The 21792-nt window shown below is 39.1% G+C and overlaps 1 protein-coding gene across 1 annotated transcript in view; it reads left to right on the plus strand.

The window, feature by feature from the left end:
• The window catches only part of KLRB1 (killer cell lectin like receptor B1), a 119881-nt gene extending 109459 nt beyond the window's left edge, over positions 1-10422 (plus strand). Inside the window, exon 6 of the mRNA XM_061417952.1 lies at positions 9701-10422. Within this exon, the coding sequence (XP_061273936.1) occupies positions 9701-9851 (151 nt within the window). The 3' untranslated portion in view covers positions 9852-10422. The remainder of the gene's footprint in view (positions 1-9700) is intronic.
• The last annotated feature ends 11370 nt before the right edge of the window (positions 10423-21792 follow it).

Genomic DNA, 21792 nt, shown 5'->3' on the forward strand with positions numbered 1-21792 from the left:
AAAATTTCAGGTAAGTGGTACAAGATCACTTATTTTTATTTTTCTACTTATTCTACTTGTACCATCAATATGGCTACCCCAAACTTAGTGGAAGACCAATGAAATATCTTTAAAGAGTCACAAAACAGTGCTCTAAGAGTGCTCAGCCCATATTCATTCTAAAACATTTGGCCTCTGATATTTCTCTTCCTAGTTGTTCTCAGAGTCATCGCAAGGGATTTCACATGTGCTCCAAGAATTTTTTTTTTAATTTTAATTATGATAAAAGGGTGACAATAACAAAGAAAATTTCCAATAATTTACAGTTTTTATTTTAAAATATATTTTATGTAATGCACCAAAAGATTTCAAGACATAGTAATACAAAAATTATTGATGAGCTATTTGACATTGTTTTTACAGATTGTTTTAGATCTTTGAAATCTAGTGTGTATGTTTTAAATCTACAGTATGTTTCAACTTAGCCACTAATATCAATAACCTCAGATATGCAGATGACACCACCCTTATGGCAGAAAGTGAAGAGGAACTAAAAAGCCTCTGATGAAAGTGAAAGTGGAGAGTGAAAACGTTGCCTTAAAGCTCATAATTCAGAAAACTAAGATCATGGCATCTGGTCCAATCACTTCATGGCAAATAAATGGGGAAACGGGAAACAGTGTCAGACTACATTTTTGGCCTCCAAAATCACTGCAGATGGTGATTGCAGCCATGAAATTTAAAGATTCTTACTCCGTGGAAGGAAAGATATGACCAACCTAGAAGCATATTCAAAAGCAGAGATATTACATTGCCAACAAAGGTACATCTAGTCAAGGCTATGGTTTTTCCAGTAGTCATGTATGGATGTGAGATTTGGGCTATAAAGAAAGCTGAGCACAGAAGAATTGATGCTTTTGAACTGTGGTGTTGTGGAAGGAGGTCCAACAGTCCACCCTAAAGGAGATAAGTCCTGGGTGTTCATTGGAAGGACTGATGCTACAGCTGAAACTCCAATACTTTGGCCACCTCATGCAAAGAGTTGACTCATTGGAAAAGACCCTGATGCTGGGAGGGATTGGGGGCAGGAGGAGAAGGGGACAACAGAGGATGAGATGTCTGGATGGCATCACCCACTCGATGGACATGAGTTTGAGTGAACTCCGGGAGTTGGTGATGGACAGGGAGGCCTGGCGTGCTGCGATTCATGGGGTCGCAAAGAGTCGGACACAACTGAGTGACTGAACTGAACTGAACTGATTCATCAGAAATACTTGATTTGTATTTAGATTTTGTAAAGCTTACAGTTTTAAAGTCTTTATTGAACTTGTTACAATATTGCTTCTGTTCTTCCCATGTTCTGGGTTTTTGTTTGTTTTTGTTTTTTGTTTTTGGCCAAGACGCATGTGGGATCTCAGCTTTCCAACCAGGGATCACACCTACTCCCCATGCACTGGAAGGCAAAGTCTTAACACTGGATGGCTTAGGAAGTCCCTATAGTTTCTTAAGTGCCTACTAAATTTCAGATTGTCCTGGGCAATGTCTCACATAGGATAGGCACTATATTCTGAAGATGGAGCATGCAAACAGGAGTGTAAGCAATTTAAAAGTTTAAGTAACACCAGGTTACTGAAAGCAAGTAAAAAATGTGAAAGTGAAAGTCGCCTAGTCGTGTCTGACTCTTTGCGACCCCATGGACCATACAGTCCATGGAATTCTCCAGGTCAGAATATTGGAATGGGTAGCCTTTCCCTTCTGCAGGGACTCTTGGATTCTTTGCCAGCTGAGCCACAAGGGAAGCCCAAGAATACTGGAGTAGGTAGCCTATCCCTTCTCCAGCGGATCTTCACGACTCAGGAATCCAACCATTGCAGGCTGATAAGCAAACAAAGAAAGTTTAAGTAAATAGGTAAAGTCTTATTTATAGTAGAAGCAAGTAACTCAAAGTTCCTGTGGGTTGACTTGTTATGTATTTGTTTACATTGTCTTCTAAATGGACTCTCTGTTACTACATTGCTATTCCTTTTATCTTCTGTTCATTTCAAGCTTGTTGAAATCATTTCCGGAAGTGATAAATATAGCATATCCATTTCACTGCAGCTTTTAGCATTAACCTTTTAAAATAGTTTCTCTTTATTTACCAGTGATATCCTTAATACAGAACTCATCAAAAGGAAAAAGCACTGTGGATTCCCAAGAAAAGAGGATGGAAACAACAGGTATACTTTGTGCCTTGAATTTCTTAAGAATAATGGCTAAAATTTGATAGATATCATTGCCTTATCTTAATTAAGGCTAATAACAACCAATACATTAAGATAGTATTATCACTCTGCTTTTACCTTTGACAAAACAGAGACATGGAAAGATTAAGCCACTCATTCAGAGTCATACAAGTCCTAAGAGGTGACACTGAGACTTTGGTCGTCTATATTCAGAGCCTATGATCTTAACCAGATAATACTGTCTTAATGAATATTCCTGCCAGGATAGTCAATAATTAATTAATAGTTAAAAACCAAGCTATAGTCAAATAGTCATTTACATGGACTATTAGGTGATTTGAATGAATATGTCAAGCAGTTAACTTTGGTCTGAAGTTAATTAATGAAACACAAATGTGAAATGAATTCTTTAAATTTATTGTATTAATCATTAAGACATTGATCATGTTCTTATACTTTCTAAGTAGTGTGTTTTAATACACTATTGATGAGTGGCTGCAGCAGAAAGTGACCATTTATTATATACATTGTACAGAACAGAAATTTTAAGAAACTTGGGAAATCCTTCTAGAAAATGCTATCCAATAGATCCTGTTAATAACCCATCCCCAAGAAGAAGAAATGCAAAAAACAATGAGCTGATTCCAATTTGGGAAAGGAGTACATCAAGGCTGTATATTGTCACTCTGCTTATTTAACTTATGTGCAGAGTACCTTGTGTGAAATCCCGGGCTAGATGAAGCACAAGCTGGAATCAAGATTACCGGGAGAGATATCAATAATCTTAGATATGCAGATGACACCACCCTTATGGCAAAAAGTGAAGAACTAAAGAGCCTCTTGATGAAAGTGAAAGAGGAGAGTGAAAAAGTGGGCTTAAAATTCAACATTCAAAAAATGAAGATGATGGCATCTGGTCCCATCACTTCATGGCAAATAGATGGGGAAAAAATGGGAACAGTGACAGACTTTATTTTCTAGGGCTCCCAGATCACTGCAGATTGTGACTATAGCCATGAAATTAAAAGACATGTGCTGCTTGGAAGAAAAATTGTGACCAACAAAGACAGCATATTAAAAATCAGAGACATTACTTTGCCAACAGAGGTCCATCTAGTCAAAGCAATGGTTTTTCCAATAGTCTTGTATGGATGTGAGACTCAGACCATAAAGACAGCTGAGTGCTGAAGAATTGATGTTTTTGAACTGTGGTGTTGGAGAAGACTCCTGAGAATCTTTTGGACTGCAAGGAGATCAAACCAGTCAATCCTAAAGGAAATCAGTCCTGAATATTCATTGGAAGGACTGATGCTGAAGCTGAAGCTCCAATCCTTTGGCCACCTGATGCAAAGAGCTGACTCATTGGAAAAGACCCTGATGCTGGGAAAGATTGAAGGCAGAAGGAGAAGGGGATGACAGAGGTTGAGATGGTTGGATGGCATCACCGACTCGATGGACATGAGTTTGAGCAAGCTCTGGGAGTTGGTGATGGACAAGGAAGCCCTATGCTGCAATCCCTGAATTTACAGAGTCGGACAAGACTGAGTAACTGAGTTGAACTGAATAGGCAAATATATAATTTAGCATTAGAATGTTTTTATAATTTTTCTCCATGGTATTTGCCATTAACTTATGAATTATTATTTGCTTTCAAGTATATTGTTTCAAGTGTATTTTTTAGATGATTTTGATATTGTTGTCCATGGAGTAGAAAGAGCACTGGTGAGGAATTTAAGGAATCCTAGAAAGAGTTTGTCTCTATCACCATCTGCGTGTGTAGACTTGAACAAGTTATTCTGTCTGTTACTATTTTAACTGGTCACTATTTTTCAAATCTTAGTAGCAGAATGAACAATGGTCTCAAAAGCGTCACAGTTATATTAAATTCTAAATACATAATTGTCCTCACAGCGATGATCAAAGTCTTTCCTGAATTTATGACGACTAGTGCATGCGTAGTTAGTGTTAGTGGGGTGGGGACAGGTTAGAAACATAACATTTATTTCTTCTTCCTCTTTCTTACTTTATTGTTCCCCTTCTTTCTTACTTTAGAGAGACCAGTTCTGTTAACATGCCCAATGCATTGGCAACAAATCTGACATAAATGCTTATATCTTCATGAAACTTCCAAATCTTGGAATGACAGTCTAGCTGACTGTTCCACAAGAGAATCCAGTCTACTGCTTATTCAAGATCGGGAAGAATTGGTAAATAATTAAGTAAAATACTTTAATACAACTTAGCACTGACTTCTAGCCACATCAAGATCTTTGTGCTTTAGCCTTAAGGGTTCTGTGCAGATGAAAATATCAACCTTGACTTCAAGAAGCTCACAATCTGAGAGACTAAATAGACATGTAAACAAAATAAATATAATTTAATGAATACAATATAAATATAAACATTTGTATATATTAATATATAAATGAGCAAATAGAAATATCACAAATAAGGATTAATTAACTCCAACAGGGAGTCAGGAAAGGCCTCATACAGAGTGAAGTAAGCCAGAAAGAAAAACACCAAAGCAGTATACTAATACATATATATAGAATTTAGAAAGATGGTAACAATAACCCTGTATACGAGACAGCAAAAGAGACACTGATGTATAGAACAGTCTTATGGACTCTGTGGGAGAGGGAGAGGGTGAGGGTGGGAAGATTTGGGAGAATGGCATTGAAACATGTAGAATATCATGTATGAAACGAGTCACCAGTCCAGGTTCGATGCATGATACTGGATGCTTGGGGCTGGTGCACTGGGACGACCCAGAGGGATGGTATGGGGAGGGAGGAGGGAGGAGGGTTCAGGATGGGGAACACATGTATACCTGTGGTGGATTCATTTCGATATTTGGCAAAACCAATACAATATTGTAAACTTTAAAAATAAAATAAAATTAAAAAAAAAAAAAGAAGAGGTGATACTTGAACTGGGTTTCAGAGGATGAGCATAAGAATGCAAACCAGTAACAGATAAACAGATTCAATATGCAGTCATTTCTTCTGTTTCATTTACAGACTCATACAAAACCTGATAAACGAAGAAGGAATTCTGTTTTGGAATGGATTAAATTTTACATTATCAGAGAAGAGCTGGAAGTGGGTAAATGGATCCTTTTTAAATTCTAAAATGTGAGTATTAGGTAAGCTAATTTGAATATTCAATTTACAACATTGTTATTGAAGACTGAGATTTATAGTTAATAGCCTGAGAAGAAGAATGATTCTGAAGCTGGTTAAAAATTTCTATATGTGAAAACACACCAACCCTTTGTCACAACATATATTTTATCTGCAGCACAGTTATAAGAGACAAGGAATAGATCAATTCCTTTGGGAGGGACACACACAAAGAAGTTTTTAAAAGAATAAAATTTAAAAATAAAGAAATTTCTAGCTAGAAGCTATTGACCCAAAGAATTGTTAAATAGCTTTTCAACCTGTGGGACCACATACCTTAGTGGGCCACGCTGGAACGATAAATACGAGAAGAAAAATATAGCGCATATCAGAGTATGTGGAATCCAGATATTTGGGAACTAGCCAAATTGTGATAAATATCGCAGCCTATTTTAACCAGTAGTGTGGAAAAAGAGTTGTTTGAGGAGATGTTATAAACCTGCATAAGCCACAATTTGAGCTATTTGCCATTTCTTTTTCTTACATTTTATTTATTTATTTTTGTCTGTGCTGGGTCTTCACTGCTGCTCAGAGTTTTCTTTAGTTGCTCAGAGTGGAGGCTACTCTCTAGCTGTGGTGTGCAGGCTTTTCACTGTGGTAGTTTCTCTCTTGCCGAGCACCTCTTCTAGGGCACTTGGGCTTCAGTAGTTGCAGTGTGTGGGCTCTAGAGCACAGACACGATAGTTGTGTTGCACAGGATTAGTTGCTCCACAGCATGTAGGATCTCCCCAGATTAGGGATTGAACCTGTGTCTCCTGCTTTGGCAGGTAGCTTCTTCACTGAGTCTTTAGGGAAGCCCTTGCCATTTTTTTCTGGTTGTCTCACTATAGTCTCTTATTGCAAGATGGTCAGGATAACCATGAGTGTTTTAGGATTGATGTTACAAATTAAATTACAAACCTTTAACGGACTTCATCTTTTTTGTACATCAAAGGGCAGGACACTATTTTTCCCTAGAAAGTGAAAGTGTGCAGGCATCCAACCAAGTTTCTGAAAAGAATTTTTGTTGAGTTGTTCAGAACAGATGACATTGTGTTATGCTTTTTGAGTTCACAAAAGATTTATTGACATTTGTATAAATTACAGTTAAAATTGATTCTTTTTCTCATTCAAAAAACCAAGACATGGAAGGTTAATACCCAGGAGCATATGCAAGTTTATATATAGTATAAATATAGTATAGTAATAATTTAGTAATATAGTAAATATAGTAATATAGTAATAATATAGTAATATTTTATTGTGTGGAAAGTTACCAAACATTGAGATATGTTGGTTTAATTACCAAGTTTTGATTTGTTTGACTCATTCTAAAATACAGTATTTTTTTAAGTGCAGTACTTTAAAATGAATATTATTTTAAAATAAAGTGTTCTGGACTAGAATAAACATATTAAAAGGCAAATGTATTTTGTTAAATAAAATCTATTCTGAATTTTTATTTGTTTTACAGGGCTTATTATCTACACTTCATTGACATATAAATGCAACTCTGATATTAGCTTACTTTTATTTCTTTGTCATTAGAAAAGGTTAATTTTGGTTACATGTGTGTATGTTTCTTACTGGGGCATTATGTTTATTTTATTAAGGTTTATTATAAAATTGGAAAACTCTGAGGTCTTTATGAGAAGAAATACAGGCATAGTTGATAGATTAAATGTGACTGAACATTCTATTTTATTCTGAAGATTAAAGTAATGGTTTTATGAATACTGTGATCAGGTAAATCTGGAAGGTATCATATGATAATAAAACAGCAGCAGTTAGACACTGCTTTTATTTAGTGCACTAATCTAGACAGCATATTATAAAGTAGAGACATTACTTTACCAACAAAGGTCCGTCTAGTCAAAGCTGTGGTCTTGCCAGTAGTCGTGTATGGATGTGAGAGTTGGACTATAAAGAAAGCTGAGTGCAGAAGAATTGATGCTTTTGAACTGCGGTGTTGGAGAAGACTCTTGAGAGTCCCTTGGACTGCAAGGAGATACAACCAGTCCATCCTAAAGGAAATAAGTCCTGAATATTCATTGGAAGGACTGATGCTAAAGCTGAAACTCCAATATTTTGGCCACCTGATGTGAAGAACTGACTCATTTGAAAAGACCCTGATGCTGGGAAAGATAGAAAGAAGGAGGAGAAGGGGAAGACAGAGTATGAGATGGTTGGATGGCATCACCAACTCAGCGGACATGAGTTTGAGTAAACTCCGGGAGTTGATGATGAACAAAGAGGCCTGGCGTGCTGCAGTCCATGGGGTCACAAAGAGTCAGAAAGGACTGAGTGACTGAACTTAACTGAACCCTGGTTTTCAAGTAAAGTAAAACAGAGTGATAATTATTTTTTTAACAGGACTGCTTTGGGGGTTAAAGAAGATAACACTGAAGAACTAGGCAGAGATCTGATCAAAGTGAGCCTGCGAAGTTACCAAGGGCCTTTTGGAAATGGGCTTGGTCAGTTGAGCATAAAAACGTTATCTTGAAAGTTGAAGGGACCAGAAAGGTGAAAGAGAGAAAATAGTAAAAGACACTTTTGCTATTACTCTCTTGAAAGAAATGCTGATGTGACTAGACTGTCAGGCCCTAGGAGGGAATCAGGTGGACTTCTCAGGGCCAAGGGGCTTTATGAAGAAACAGAAAAAAGGAACAAAGAAAATCTGTGATAGAGCCCTGCCCACTGTACCACTTCACTTTCGATTTAGGACAAGCAGGTGAACGTCTTGCGCATATCCCATCCTAGCACACAAGTTCTGCATTGCCATCCCATTCTTTGACTGCTACTCACACCACATCTGCAATGAGCCACAACACTCCTGCGTCTTTGGAACTAATAGAACATGGATCACAGCAGACACTCGTGAACTGTTTGGAATGGGAAAAAAATGAACTTTCTACTACATACAACATGAACTGAGCCTCCTTTTCTGTCCACATTCAAATTCTGCAGACCCTGTGTATCTATCTATGTACTTACTACATTTCCTGAGCACATACTCTGTTTAAGCCTGATCACACTTCTATAGGTATCATTTCAATGCCTCCCCAAATACTAGGTCATTATATCCTAAATATTTAAGAAAATCAAAGTTCCATGAAAGCAATAAGTTTTTCATGTGATATGTTAATAGGAGATTCAGTTTCCAATTTTCAAAGCTTCATTTTGTATATATCATGATGACATTTCTGTTTAGAATGCTTCACTTCCAGTGAAGATGAACTTGCAAGTTCCAGATGTTTATGTTAGCTTTGTTTTAAAAGTTTATATTTGTGACTGACTGTGTAGTTATCACTGTTCAGTTGCTAAGTCGTGTCCAACCCTTTCTGACCCCCATGGACTGCAGCTCCCCAGGGTCCTCTGTCCTCCAGTGTCTCCCAGTTTGCTCAAATTCATGTCCATTTGAGTCAGTGATGCTATCTAACCATCTCATCCTCTGCCTCCCCCTTCTCCTTTAGCCTCAGTCTTTCCCAGCATCAGGGTCTTTTCCAATGAGTTGGCATTTCCCATCAGGTGGTCAAAGTATTGGAGCATCAGTCCTTCCAAGGAATATTCAGGGTTGATTTCTTTTAGAATTGACTGGTTTGATTTGCATGCAATCCAAGGGACTCTCAAGAATCTTTTCCAGCACCATGATTTGAAAGCATCAATTCTTCGGCACTTACTCTCTTTATGGTATAAATTTCACATCAGTACATGAGTAATGGAAAAGCCATAGCTTTGACCATATTGACGTTTGCTGGCAAAGTGATGTCTTTGCTTTTGAATATGCTGTCTAGGTTTGTCATAGCTTTCCTTCCAAGGAGCAAGTGAAAAAAAGTGAAAGGGAAAGTGTTAGTCCCTCAGTCCTGTCTGACTCTTTCCCACCCTATGGATATATGTCTCCAGGTTCCTCTACCCACGGAAATGGAAGTCTCTAGACAAGAATACTGGAGTGGGTAGCCATTCCCAGGAGCAAGTGTCTTTTAATTTCACATCTTCAGTCATTGTCTACAAAGGTTTTGGAGCCCAAGCAAACAAAGTCTGTCACTGCTTGCATTTTTCCCCTGCTATTTGCCATGAAGTGATAGAACTGGATGCTAAAATCTTAGCTTTTGAATGTTGAGTTTCAAGCCAACTTTTCACTCTCCTCTTCCCCCCTCTTTCAGAGGCTTTTTAGCTCCTTTTCACTTTCTGACATTAGACTGTTTATTTACCCAATGCTTAATATCTGAGCATCTCGTTGTTTCCTGAAAGTTACAGAAAATACTGGCTGGATGAGGAGAATTGTGTGAGAAAATCATGAACACTAAGAGAGTCTTTTCTTTTTCTCCACAGATTACCCATTTTTGGTGATGCTAAAGAAGACTGCTGTGTTTACATATCAAAGACACAATGTATTTCTGATTACTGTGCTGCAGAAAATAGATGGATCTGCCAAAAAGAACTAAAACCTGTCAGAAACAAAGGAATATATTCTTCCAATTGACTAGACATCCCCTTCCATGTCTTTAATTTCCATTTCAGATCTCTGTCATTTTAACTGTATATATTGTCATAGTGGCTCCATGCACATTTTGTGGTACAAAGTGAACACACACTAAGAATTCTAATTTTTGTGAATTTTACAAAAGTTCATGTCTAACCTCCTCCTTAAATAACTGAGAAAACATATACCTAAAGAAAAGATGTCTCAGGGTATGTGCTCAGGAGTCAGATAGGTGGATCATGTGGTAGTTCTATTTTTCAGTTTTTTAAGGAACTGCCATACCGTTCTCCATAGTGGCTGTATCAATTTACATTCCCACCAGTGGTACAGGAGGGTCCCCTTTCCTCCACACGCTCTCCAGCATTCCCTGTTTGTAGATTTTGTTCATGATGGTCATTCTGACGGGTGTGTTAGCTTTGACATAAATACACAACCATATGTAAAATGAATAGCTAGTGGGAAGCTGCTATATAGCACAGAGAACTGAGCTCAGTGCTCTGTGATGACCTAGAAGAGTCTGATGGGGAGGGGTGCAAGCAGGAGGCTCGGGAGGGAGGGGATATATATATATATATATATGTGTGTGTGTGTGTGTGTGTGTATATATATACACACACACTTATAGCTGATTCACTTCATTGTACAGCAGAAGCTAACACAACATTGTAAAATAATCCATTCTCTCGACTCTTATATCAGAGATCCATTACTAAAGGAATTTGGGGAAAGGAACTTAACTCTTCTCCATCATTGCAAAGTTCTTTTCATTTTAATTTTATCCCTGCTTTTTTTTTTTTAAATTAAATTTCATTGGAGTGTAATTGCTTTATAATAGTGTGTTAGTTTCTACTGTACAGCAAATTGAACCAGTCTTACGTATACATTTATCCCCTCCCTTTAGGACTTCCTTCCCACACTGCATTAATTAGAGTTCCATATGCTATGCACTGTGCACCAGGTACCAATTTCTTTTTGGCAGTAGATACCGATTTCAGGAGGACAATTTTTCCACCAACCAGGGAGGAGGTTATGGTTTCAGGATGATTTTCAAGTGCATTACATTCACTGTACATTTGTTTATTTATTTCCATTATCATTATATCAGCTCCATCTCAGATCATCAGACATTAGATATGGGAAATTGGGGACCCGTGCTATACAGTATGTTCTCATTTGGTATCTATTTTATATATGTACATAGTACCAGTAGTGTAGATATGTCAATCAACTCCCCCAATTCCTCCCACCACCCCCTTTCTCCTTTGATATCCATACATTTGTTCTCTATTTCTATTTTGCAAATAGGATCACCTATACCATTTTTCTAGATTCTACATATATGCATTAATATGAAATTTATTTTTCTCTTTCTTCCTTACTTCACTCTGCATGACAAACTCTAGATCCATCCACATCTCTACAAATGACCCAATTTCATTCCCTTTTATGTCTGACAAGTCAGTGCCAGCCTGAATCATATAAATTCAAATAATGCTATAATGATCAAAACAAAATTTTAGTTTCTGTTTTCCATGCCTGTTGATTTATAATACTTATAAAATTTTGAACACATCAAATAGTCAAAGGATAATTCATTTTGTGCCAGTTACTTAGGAAACATCAATACATTTTTAGAAAAATATTCTCGACAAGATTATATTTACAAAGTAATAATATATGATAAAAGTGAGATTTTTGAAGTGTTTGTTCTTTCGAGGGAAAAGACCTATAAAGAACAGATACTTTAGAAAAAATGTTCCCACAATGGACAATGTACATTCCTACCTCCTTGGAATGATGTTCAAAGCAACCTTCTAAAGCAGTTCAGGATAAAGCTAAGTTCATTCAGTTAGTTCAGAATTCATTCCAAATATAGCACTTTCTTTCTCCTATATTTATGTGATCTGAATTCAAGCACCCCTAAAGCACACATCCGTAAGAACCTTTTACAATGAAACTAAGCCCAAGAAGTTAGGTTCTTGAACTGTCATTTGCTATTGCACTATTAGATAATCACTTGAATTCATTCTTGGATATGATAAGGCTGAGGTCATCTCTGAAACTCAAACTATAAAGATGCAATTCCAGGAGGAAGACAAGTCTAACCATATTCTAGACAGATTAAAAAATATCAGATCTAAGAGAACATTTTTTGGTTGCACTATTTGAGTCAATGTTTATGTAGCTGGTAAAGAATCCACCTACAATGTGGGGGACCTGGGATCGATCCCTCGGTTGGGAAGATCCCCTGGAGAAAGGAAAGGTTACCCACTCCAGTATTCTTGCCTGGAGAATTTCATGGACTCTTTAGTCCATAGGGTCACAAAGAGTTGGACACAACTGAGTGACTTTCATGTTTTACTGACAATAAACTCACTGCAAAGCCAAGTCATGTCAACCTATTATGTCACTCAGGATCGGCCATCTACACTTCCTCTGTGCATCCATGCTTCTGATGCAGGCTCCTGACCACTCTTTGAACACATCCTTATGTTTCAAAATTTCATGGTTGCGCCATACATGTGACAGGCTCCTTTCATATAATCCTTTTATTCTTTGCCTAGATAAAGTCTAGAAACTGTAGAAAGCTTGAATCAAATGTTCATTTCTTTCTGAACTTTTCCTCAGATCTCTCTGACTCTCTTTTTCCTCCCACTTTTTTAAAACAGGATTTAGTTTCTTCTTTGCAATATTATAATTAGTCCTTTTTTATGATTGTAAGACTGTTCTGCTTCTCTCCTGGCTAGAGCTGGACAAGTATCACGATAAAACAATGAAGAGAAGAGAAGTCTCTGATTCAGTTAAAAGAGTAAGGGCAAAAAACTGGAAATAGAACTGCCATACGACCCAGCAATTCCACTGCTGGACATACACACCAAGGATACCAGAAATGAAAGAGACACATGTACCCCAATGTTCATCACAACACTGTTTACAATAGCCAGGACATTGAAGAAACCTAGATGTCCATCGGCAGATGAAAGGATAAGAAAGCTGTGGTACACATATACAATGGAATATTACTCAGCTATTAAAAAGAATGCATTTGAATCAGTCCTAATGAGTTTCATGAAACTGGAGCCTATTATACACAGTGAAGTAAGTCAGAAAGAAAAACACCAATACAGTACATTAACACATATATATGGAATTTAGGAAGATGGTAATGATGACCCTATATGCGAGACAGCAAAAGAGACAAGACGTAAAGAACAGACTGTTGGACTCTGTGGGAGTAGGCGAGGGTGGGATGATTTGAGAGAATAGCATTGAAACATGTATATTATCATATGAGAAATAGATCGCCAGTCCAGGTTCGATGCATGAGACAGGGTGCTCAGGGCCGGTGCACTGGGATGACCCTGAGGGATGGGATAGGGAGGGAGCTGAGAGGGGGGTTCAGGATGGGGAACACCTGTACACCCATGGCTGATTCATGTGAATTTGTGGCAAAAACCACCACAATATTGTAAAGTAATTAGCCTCCAATTAAAATAAAATAATTAATTAAAAAAAGAGTAAGGGCATAACAACGGTTTATTTATGCCATAGTTAATGGCCCTTGAAACTGGACCAATGGAATGTCTTCCATTTATTTTCTATGCCATGTGTTTGCATTTGAAGTTCATTTCCCATTATTTTGTCTTCCTGTTACACCCATTGACAGAGCTCCTCAATATATACAGTGTGTGTTAAAAGCAGGTGTCATGTTTAACTTATTACACTATTACCTGTAAAATAAATAGCAAGGACCTACTGTATATCCCTTTTCTGTACACTGGAAACTAACACAACATTATAAAGTAATTGTATTTTAATTTTTTTTAAAAATCAATTATTGTGGAAAAAATTATACTGGGAAAATTTAAAAATAAAACATACATGCATTAGCCTAGCTTTTAAAAAACTATTCTTTCTGATCCACGATGTGTAAGTAGCCACCAGTCAAATTCTGTTCCTTTAAAATGCTGGTATGACACCAAGGAAACCAGAATTGAAAGAGACATGTGTACCCCAATGTTCAGCGCAGCACTGTTTATAATAGCCAGGACATGGAAGCAACCTAGATGGCCATCAGCAGATGAATGGATAAGAAAGCTGTGGTATATACACACAATGGAGTATTACTCAGCCATTAAAAAGAATACATTTGAATCAGTTCTAATGAGGTGGTTGAAACTGGAGCCGATTATACAGAGTGAAGTAAGCCAGAAAGAAAAACACCAATACAGTATACTAACGCATATATATGGAATTTAGAAAGATGGTAACGATAACCCTGTATGTGAGACAGCAAAAGAGACACAGATGTATAGAACAGTCTTTTGGACTCTGTGGGAGAGGGAGGGGGGAGATGATTTGGGAAAATGGCATTGAAGCATGTATAATATCATATAAGAAACGAATCGCCAGCCCAGGTTTGATGCAGGATACAGAATGCTTGGGGCTGATTCACTGGGATGACCCAGAGGGATGGTATGGGGAGGGAGGTAGGAGGGGGGTTCAGGATTGGGAACATGTGTACACCCATGGCAGACTCATGTTGATGTATGGCAAAACCAATACAATATTGTAAAGTAATTAGCCTCTAATTAAAATAAATAAATATTTTAAAAAATAAAATGCAGGTATGGATAAAAAAGAATAAGTTTGACTTTCATACCAAGCACTGTGAGAAAGGACAATCCAGGAAGTACAAGATAATTATTTAAAAAGTTTTTAAAGTTCTAAACATCTATAAACTCATGAAGCAACTAAGGTAACCAGGTATGATGGGCATACTTTTTAGTTCACCCCTTGACAGCAAGTACTTTGAATCTGCTGGTGTTCGATGAACTCCATTCTGTCCTCTTGTGGGCCTACTGGGTTTTGTTTTGTGTGTGTGTGTGCGATTTGTATGTGTTTGTGTGTTTGTAGCTATACTTGTTCTCTTCCAACAAAGCAAAACCAAACAAAGTAAAAAAAAAAAAAAATGTTGTATATCAGTCAGAAGCAGTTTATCTGTTTTGTCCTTTTGCACAGCTTATTTCCTTCATGATATATGAAATTTGATATTTATTTCTATATCATTGTATTATTGTTATCATTTTATTACCACTATTGCCATTTGAGCTCCATGAGATAAAGACCTTCATAGCATTCTAGTCCATGCATGGTTTTGACACACAGTAAATGTTCAATAAGTATTTCCTGAACAAAAAACAAATAATTATCAAATGGAGTTTGTTTACTGAATGAGCTCTCCTAGGTGATTATTGTTTGTAGTCTCTTGCAACTGGAGTAAGATAGTGACTGAACTGGGGTTAGCTCAAAGTCTTTTTCACTCATATACGTGATTATTAATTACTTGAAACCTCAGGAGGATGACTGAGTTACAAGAGCAGTTTTCTGAAAGGACCATTTTTCAAATAATAAGCAGCATAGAATGATGCGTCAGCATTTAGGAGGTGATCTGAGACTCTCCAGGTGGTGGTACTGCTAAAGATCCACCTGCCAATGCAGAAGATGCAAGAGATGAGGGTTTGATCCCTGGGTCTGGAAGATCCCCTAGGGGAGGAAATGGAAACCCACCCCAGTATTCTTGCCTGCAAAATTTCCATGGACAGAGATGCCTGGTGGGCTGCAGTCCATGGAGCTGAAAAGAGTCAGACACAACTGAGCACGTGAGAACAGGAGGCGATGCACTAACAGGGCTAGGACCTAAATACAACCACCCAGGTATATGGATCCAACCGCACTCTCTGTCAAAACAATCTATAAGGGTCCTTTCAAAATAAACTTTGAAGGTTACATAATCAGAATGTGCTTTGGATTCACCCTCTGTGCTTCATGGGAAATTGCCAATGTTCTACGACAAGAATTAAACTGCTATGTGGCTAAAAATTTCTAGCAAAGAACTCTAATAGGCATAATTTTTAAAGGCAATTTCAATTATGACTGAAATTGCTCTCTAGCTTTCTCTTCAGCTATTCCTCATTTTACACGTGACAGCTACTCATTCCCGACTTGAGTAGGGTCACAGAATGAGACGTTGATGAAGCCAGGACTAGAGACTAGGTTTTCCCTGAAACAAGTAACAGTCCTTGCTTCTTCCTACTTCAGGGTTTCTTCCACTTTTCAGCACGCTTATTTGAACGTTAACTATTCAAATATGGTGTGAATTTTCTCAATGATTTTTGCCTTCTGGGATTTTCACATTTCTCATCTTAGAGCAAGCATTTGAGGATGTTATGTTGAGAAATATTTCTTTCTGGATGGACTCTCCATTCACAGGAGTGTTCTTGTACGAATTAATAAGTGAGCCTATCTCCACCTTGTGACTATAGCGTGTAGTTGCAACCGTAAAAGCAGTTTCACATGTGCAAAAACGTTCAAGAACAGTTTGTTCAATACCAACGTTTTCTGACCTAAATCTAACAATTATTACAATTTTCCTATATATCCTTTACTTCCCCTCATTGCTTTCTATTACCTTTTTTTTCTGAATGTGATGATTAGTAAGTTGCATATATAAATAAATTTAAGAAAACAAAAATAATTTAATATATAGGGGTGGCGACCAAGCGGAGCTACACCCTGCCCGAGGCCAGGGGCTGCAGCCAGAAGAAGCTACCCCACGTCCGAGGTCAGGGGCGGCAGATGAGAGGAGCAACCCCACGTCCAAGGAGCAGTGGCTGTGCTGGCACAGGACGGCTGAGAGGAACTACTCCATGTTCATCATTAGGAGGGGCGGCTGTGAGGAGATACCCCTTGTCCAAGGTAAGGAGCAGTGGCTGCACTTTGCTGGAGCAGTCGTGAAGAGATAGCCAACATCCAAGGTAAGAGAAATCCAAGTAAGATGGTAGGTGTTGAGAGAGGGCATCAGAGGGCAGACACAATGAAACCATAATCACAGAAAACTAGTCAATCTAATCACATGGACCACAGCCTTATCTAATTCAGTGAAACTAAACCATGCCATGTGGGGCCATCCAAGACGGGCTGGTCATGGTGGAGAGGTCTGACAGAATGTGGTCCACTGGAGAAGGGAATGGCAAACCACTTCAGTATTTTTGCCTTGAGAACCCCATGAACAGTATGAAAAGGCAAATGATAGGATACTGAAAGAGGAACTCCCCAGGTCAGAAGGTACCCAATATGCTACTGGCGATCAGTGGAGAAGTAACTCCAGAAAGAATGAAGGGATAGAGCCAAAGCACAAACAATACCAGTTGTGGATGTGACTGGTGATAGAAGCAAGGTCCAATGCTGTAAAGAGAAATATTGCATAGGAACCTGGAATGTCAGGTCTATGCATCAAGGCAAGTTGGAAGTGGTCAAACAGGAGATGGCAAGAGTGAACGTCGACATTCTAGGAATAAGCGAACTAAAATGGACTGGAATGGGTGAATTTAACTCAGATGACCATTATATCTACTACTGTGGGAAAGAATCCCTCAGAAGAAATGGATAGCCATCATGGTCAACAAGAGTCTGAAATTCAGTACTTGGATGCAATCTCAAAAACGACAGAATGATCTCTGTTCGTTTCCAAGGCAAACCATTCAATATCACAGTAATCCAAGCCTATGCCCCAACCAGTAATGCTGAAGAAGCTGAAGTTGAACGGTTCTATGAAGACCTACAAGACCTTTTAGAACTAACACCCAAAAAAGTTGTCCTTTTCATTATAGGGGACTGGAATGCAAAAGTAGGAAGTCAAGAAACACCTGGAGTAACAGGCAAATTTGGCCCTGGAATATGGAATGAAACAGGGCAAAGGATAAGAATTTTGCCAAGAGAACACACTGGTCATAGCAAACACCCTCTTCCAACAACACAAGAGAAGACTCTACACATGTACATCACCAGATGGTCAACACCGAAATCAGATTGATTATATTCTTTGCAGCCAAAGATGGAGAAGCGCTATACAGTCAGCAAAAACAAGACCAGGAGCTGACTGTGGCTTAGATCATGAACTCTTTATTGCCAAGTTCAGACTTAAGTTGAAGAAAGTAGGGAAAACCATTAGACCATTCAGGTATGACCTAAATCAAATCCCTTATGATTATACAGTGGAAGCGAGAAATAGATTTAATGGACTAGATCTGATAGATAGAGTGCCTGATGAACTATGGACTGAGGTTCATGACATTGTACAGGAGACACGGATCAAGACCATCCCCATGGAAAAGAAATGAAAAAAAGCAAAATGGCTGTCAGAGGAGGCCTTACAAATAGCTGTGAAAAGTGAAAAGCAAAGGAGAAATGGAAAGATATAAGCATCTAATGCAGAGTTCCAAAGAATAGCAAGGAGAGATAAGAAAGCCTTCCTCAGCAATCAATGCAAAGAGATAGAGGGAAACAACAGAATGGGAAAGACTAGGGATCTCTTCAAGAAAATTAGAGATACAAAGAGAACATTTCATACAAAGATGGGCTTGATAAAGGACAGAAATGGTATGGACCCAACAGAAGCAGAAGATATTAAGAAGAGGTGGCAAGAATACACAGAACTGTACAAAAAAGATCTTCATGACCCAGATCATCACGATGGTGTGATCACTGACATAGAGCCAGACATCCTGGAATGTGAAGTCAAGCGGGCCTTGGAAAGCATCACTATGAACAAAGCTAGTGGAGGTGATGGAATTCCAGTTGAGCTATTTCAAATCCTGAAAGATGATTCTGTGAAAGTGCTGCATTCAGTATGCCAGGAAATTTGGAAAACTCAGCAGTGGCCACAGGACTGGAAAAGGTCAGTTTTCATTCCAATCCCAAAGAAAGGCAATGCCAAAGAATGCTCAAACTACCACACAATTGCACTCATCTCACACACTAGTAAAGTAATGCTCAAAATTCTCCAAGCCAGGCTTCAGCAGTACCTGAACTGTGAACTTCCTGATGTTCAAGCTGGTTTTAGAAAAGGCAGAGGGAGGCAGTCCTAAGATGGTGGAGGAATAGGACAGGGAGACCATTTTCTCCTGCACAAATTCATCAAAAGAGCATTTAAACACTGAGCAAATTCCACAAAAGAACTTCTGAGGACATCAGGCACCCAGAAAAGCAGCCCATTGTATTTGAAAGGAGGTAGGAAAAAAAATATAAAAGACAAAAAAGAGATAAAAGAGGTAGGGGCAGAGCACCGTCCTTGGAAGGGAGTTTTAAAAAGAGAGAAGTTTCCAAACGTCAGGAAACACTCTTACTGCCAAATCTGTGGTGAGCCTTGGAAGCACAGAGGGCAACATAACAGGGAGGAAAAATAAATAAATAATTAAAACCCACAGATTACGAGCCCAACGGTAACTCCCCCAGTGGAGAAGCAGCGCAGACGCCTGCACCCACCACTAGCAAGCGGGGGATAGGCAGGGAGGCTGCATTGCTTAGAGTAAGGACCAGGCTGAATGCCCCGAGGGCAATCTGAGGGAACTAACTTGGGCTAGCAAACCAGACTGTGGGATAGCTACCACGCGAAAAGTCCTAACCTAAGACACTGACAGGCCATGCCCAGAACAAAGGACTGAACAGAACTAACCAGCTGCAGACCATCCCCCTCCGGTGACAGGCAGCCAGAGCCAGAAGGGGGCAATCCCAGCGCCAGAGAGACATTATCTACCAAACTGCAAGCAGGCTTCTTTGCTAACTAAGACTTCTTGGGGTTCTGGACGGTCAACATCCGCCTGAGAAGGTGTGCCGGTTGTACACCCAGAAAACCGAGTGGCAGGGATGGGGGAGGCAATAAGTTGCAGCGACTGCGCTCACCAAACACCTCATCACCTGAGCTGCTCGGACCTGGGAAGGGCACAAAACGCAGGCCCAACCGAGTCTGTGCCTCTGAGGAGTACCCGAGTGTCTGAACCTGAACGGCTTAAACCTGGGAGGTGCATGCAGCCCAGGGCCGGCCTCAGATGGTTCCTGGTGGAGCAACCTACAGCCTAAGCAGTGTGGGCAGGAAGGGCACACGCACTGTGAGTGGGGCCAGGTCCACTGTGGCTGAGACACTGCGAGCACATGCCAGTGTTATTTGTTTGCAGCGTCCCTCCCTCCCCACAGCATGACTGAACAAGTGAGCCTAAAGAAAAGTGTCCACCACCGCCCCCCCTTGTATCAGGGTGGAAATCAGACACTGAAGAGACCAGAAAACAGAAGAAGCTAAAACAGAGGGAACCGCCTTGGAAGTGACAGGTGCAATAGTTTAAAACCCTGTAGTTAGTACCAACTACATAGGAAGGGCCTACAGATCTTGAGAAATATCAGCTGGACCAAGGAACTATCTGAAAATGAACTGACCCCACACTGCCCACAACAACAACAGAGAAAGTCCTAGATGTATTTTTACTATTTTTAAGATCATTCTTTTTTTTTAATTTTTAAAAAATTTTAAATCTTCTATTACTCCTTTAATTTTCATTTTTATAACCTAATATTACTTTGAGGAAAAAAAAGACCCTATTTTTTAAAGCAAACTTCATATATATATATTTTATAATTTTTGTGACTTTGTCTTATTTTGTTTTGGTTTTGTTTTTTCTTTTTTTTCTTTAATATTGTATTTTTGAAAATCCAACCTCTGCTCTAGATTTTAAATCTTTGCTTTTGGGTATTTGTTATCAAGTTTGTACCTTTAAGAACCCAATCTTCAATACCCATTTTTACTTGGGAGCCAGATTACTGGCTTGACTGCTCTCTCCCCTTTGGACTCTCCTTTTTCTCCACCAGGTTGCCTCTGTCTCCTCCCTCCCCCTTCTCTTCTCTACCCAACTCTGTGAATCACCAGTGTGTTCTGGGTGATGGAGAACACTTAGGGAACTGATTACCGGCTGGATCTGTCTCTCTCCTTTTGATTCCCCCTTTTTATCCTCCTGGCCACCTCTGTCTCCTTCCTCCTTCTTCTCTTCTCTGTATAACTCCGTGAACATCTCTGAGAGGTCCAGACTGTGGAGCACACATAAGGAAGTGATTACTGGCTAGCTTGCTCTCTCCTCTTTTGATTCCACCTCATCTCCTTCGGGTCACATCTAAGTCCCTCCTCCTTCTCTTCTCCATGTAACTCTGTGAACCTCTCTGGGTGTCCCTCACTGTGGAGAAACTTTTCATCTTTAACCTAGATGTTTTATCAATGGTGCTGTATAGAAAGAGAAGTCTTGAGACTACTGTAAAAATAAGACTGAAAACCAGAAGCAGGAGGCTTAAGTCAAAATCCTGAGAACACCAGAGAACTCCTGACTCCAGGGAACATTAATCAACAGGAGCTCATCAAACACCTCCATACCTACACTGAAACCAAGCACCACCCAAGGGCCAACAAGTTCCAGGGCAAGACATACCACGCAAATTCTCCAGCAACACAGGAACACAGCCCTGAGCTTCAATATACAGGCTGCCTAAAGTTACTCCAAAACCATTGACATTTCATAACTCATTACTGCACACTTCATGGCACTCCAGAGAGAAGAAATCCAGCTCCACCCACCAGAACACCAACACAAGCTTCACTAACCAAGAAACCTTGACAAGCCACCCATACAACCCCACCCATAGCAAGGAAATTCCACAATAAAGAGAACTCCACGAACTGCCAGAATACAGAAAGGACACCCCAAACTCAGCAATATAAACAAGATGAAGAGACAGAGGAATACCCAGCAGGTAAAGGAACAGGATAAATGCCCACCAAACCAAACAAAAGAGAAGAGATAGGGAATCTACCTGATAAAGAATTCCGAATAATGATAGTGAAAATGATCCCAAATCTTGAAATCAAAATGGAATCACAGATAAATAACCTGGAGACAAGGATTGAGAAGATGCAAGAAAGGTTTAACAAGGACCTAGAAGAAATAAAAAAGAGTCAATATATAATGAATAATGCAATAAATGAGATTTAAAAACCACTCTGGAGACAATAAATAGTAGAATAACGGAGGCAGAAGATAGGACTAGTAGAAGTAGAAGATAG

Source organism: Bos javanicus, chromosome 5 (genome assembly GCF_032452875.1).
Source record: "Bos javanicus breed banteng chromosome 5, ARS-OSU_banteng_1.0, whole genome shotgun sequence".
In the NCBI taxonomy this organism is placed as follows: domain Eukaryota; kingdom Metazoa; phylum Chordata; class Mammalia; order Artiodactyla; family Bovidae; genus Bos; species Bos javanicus.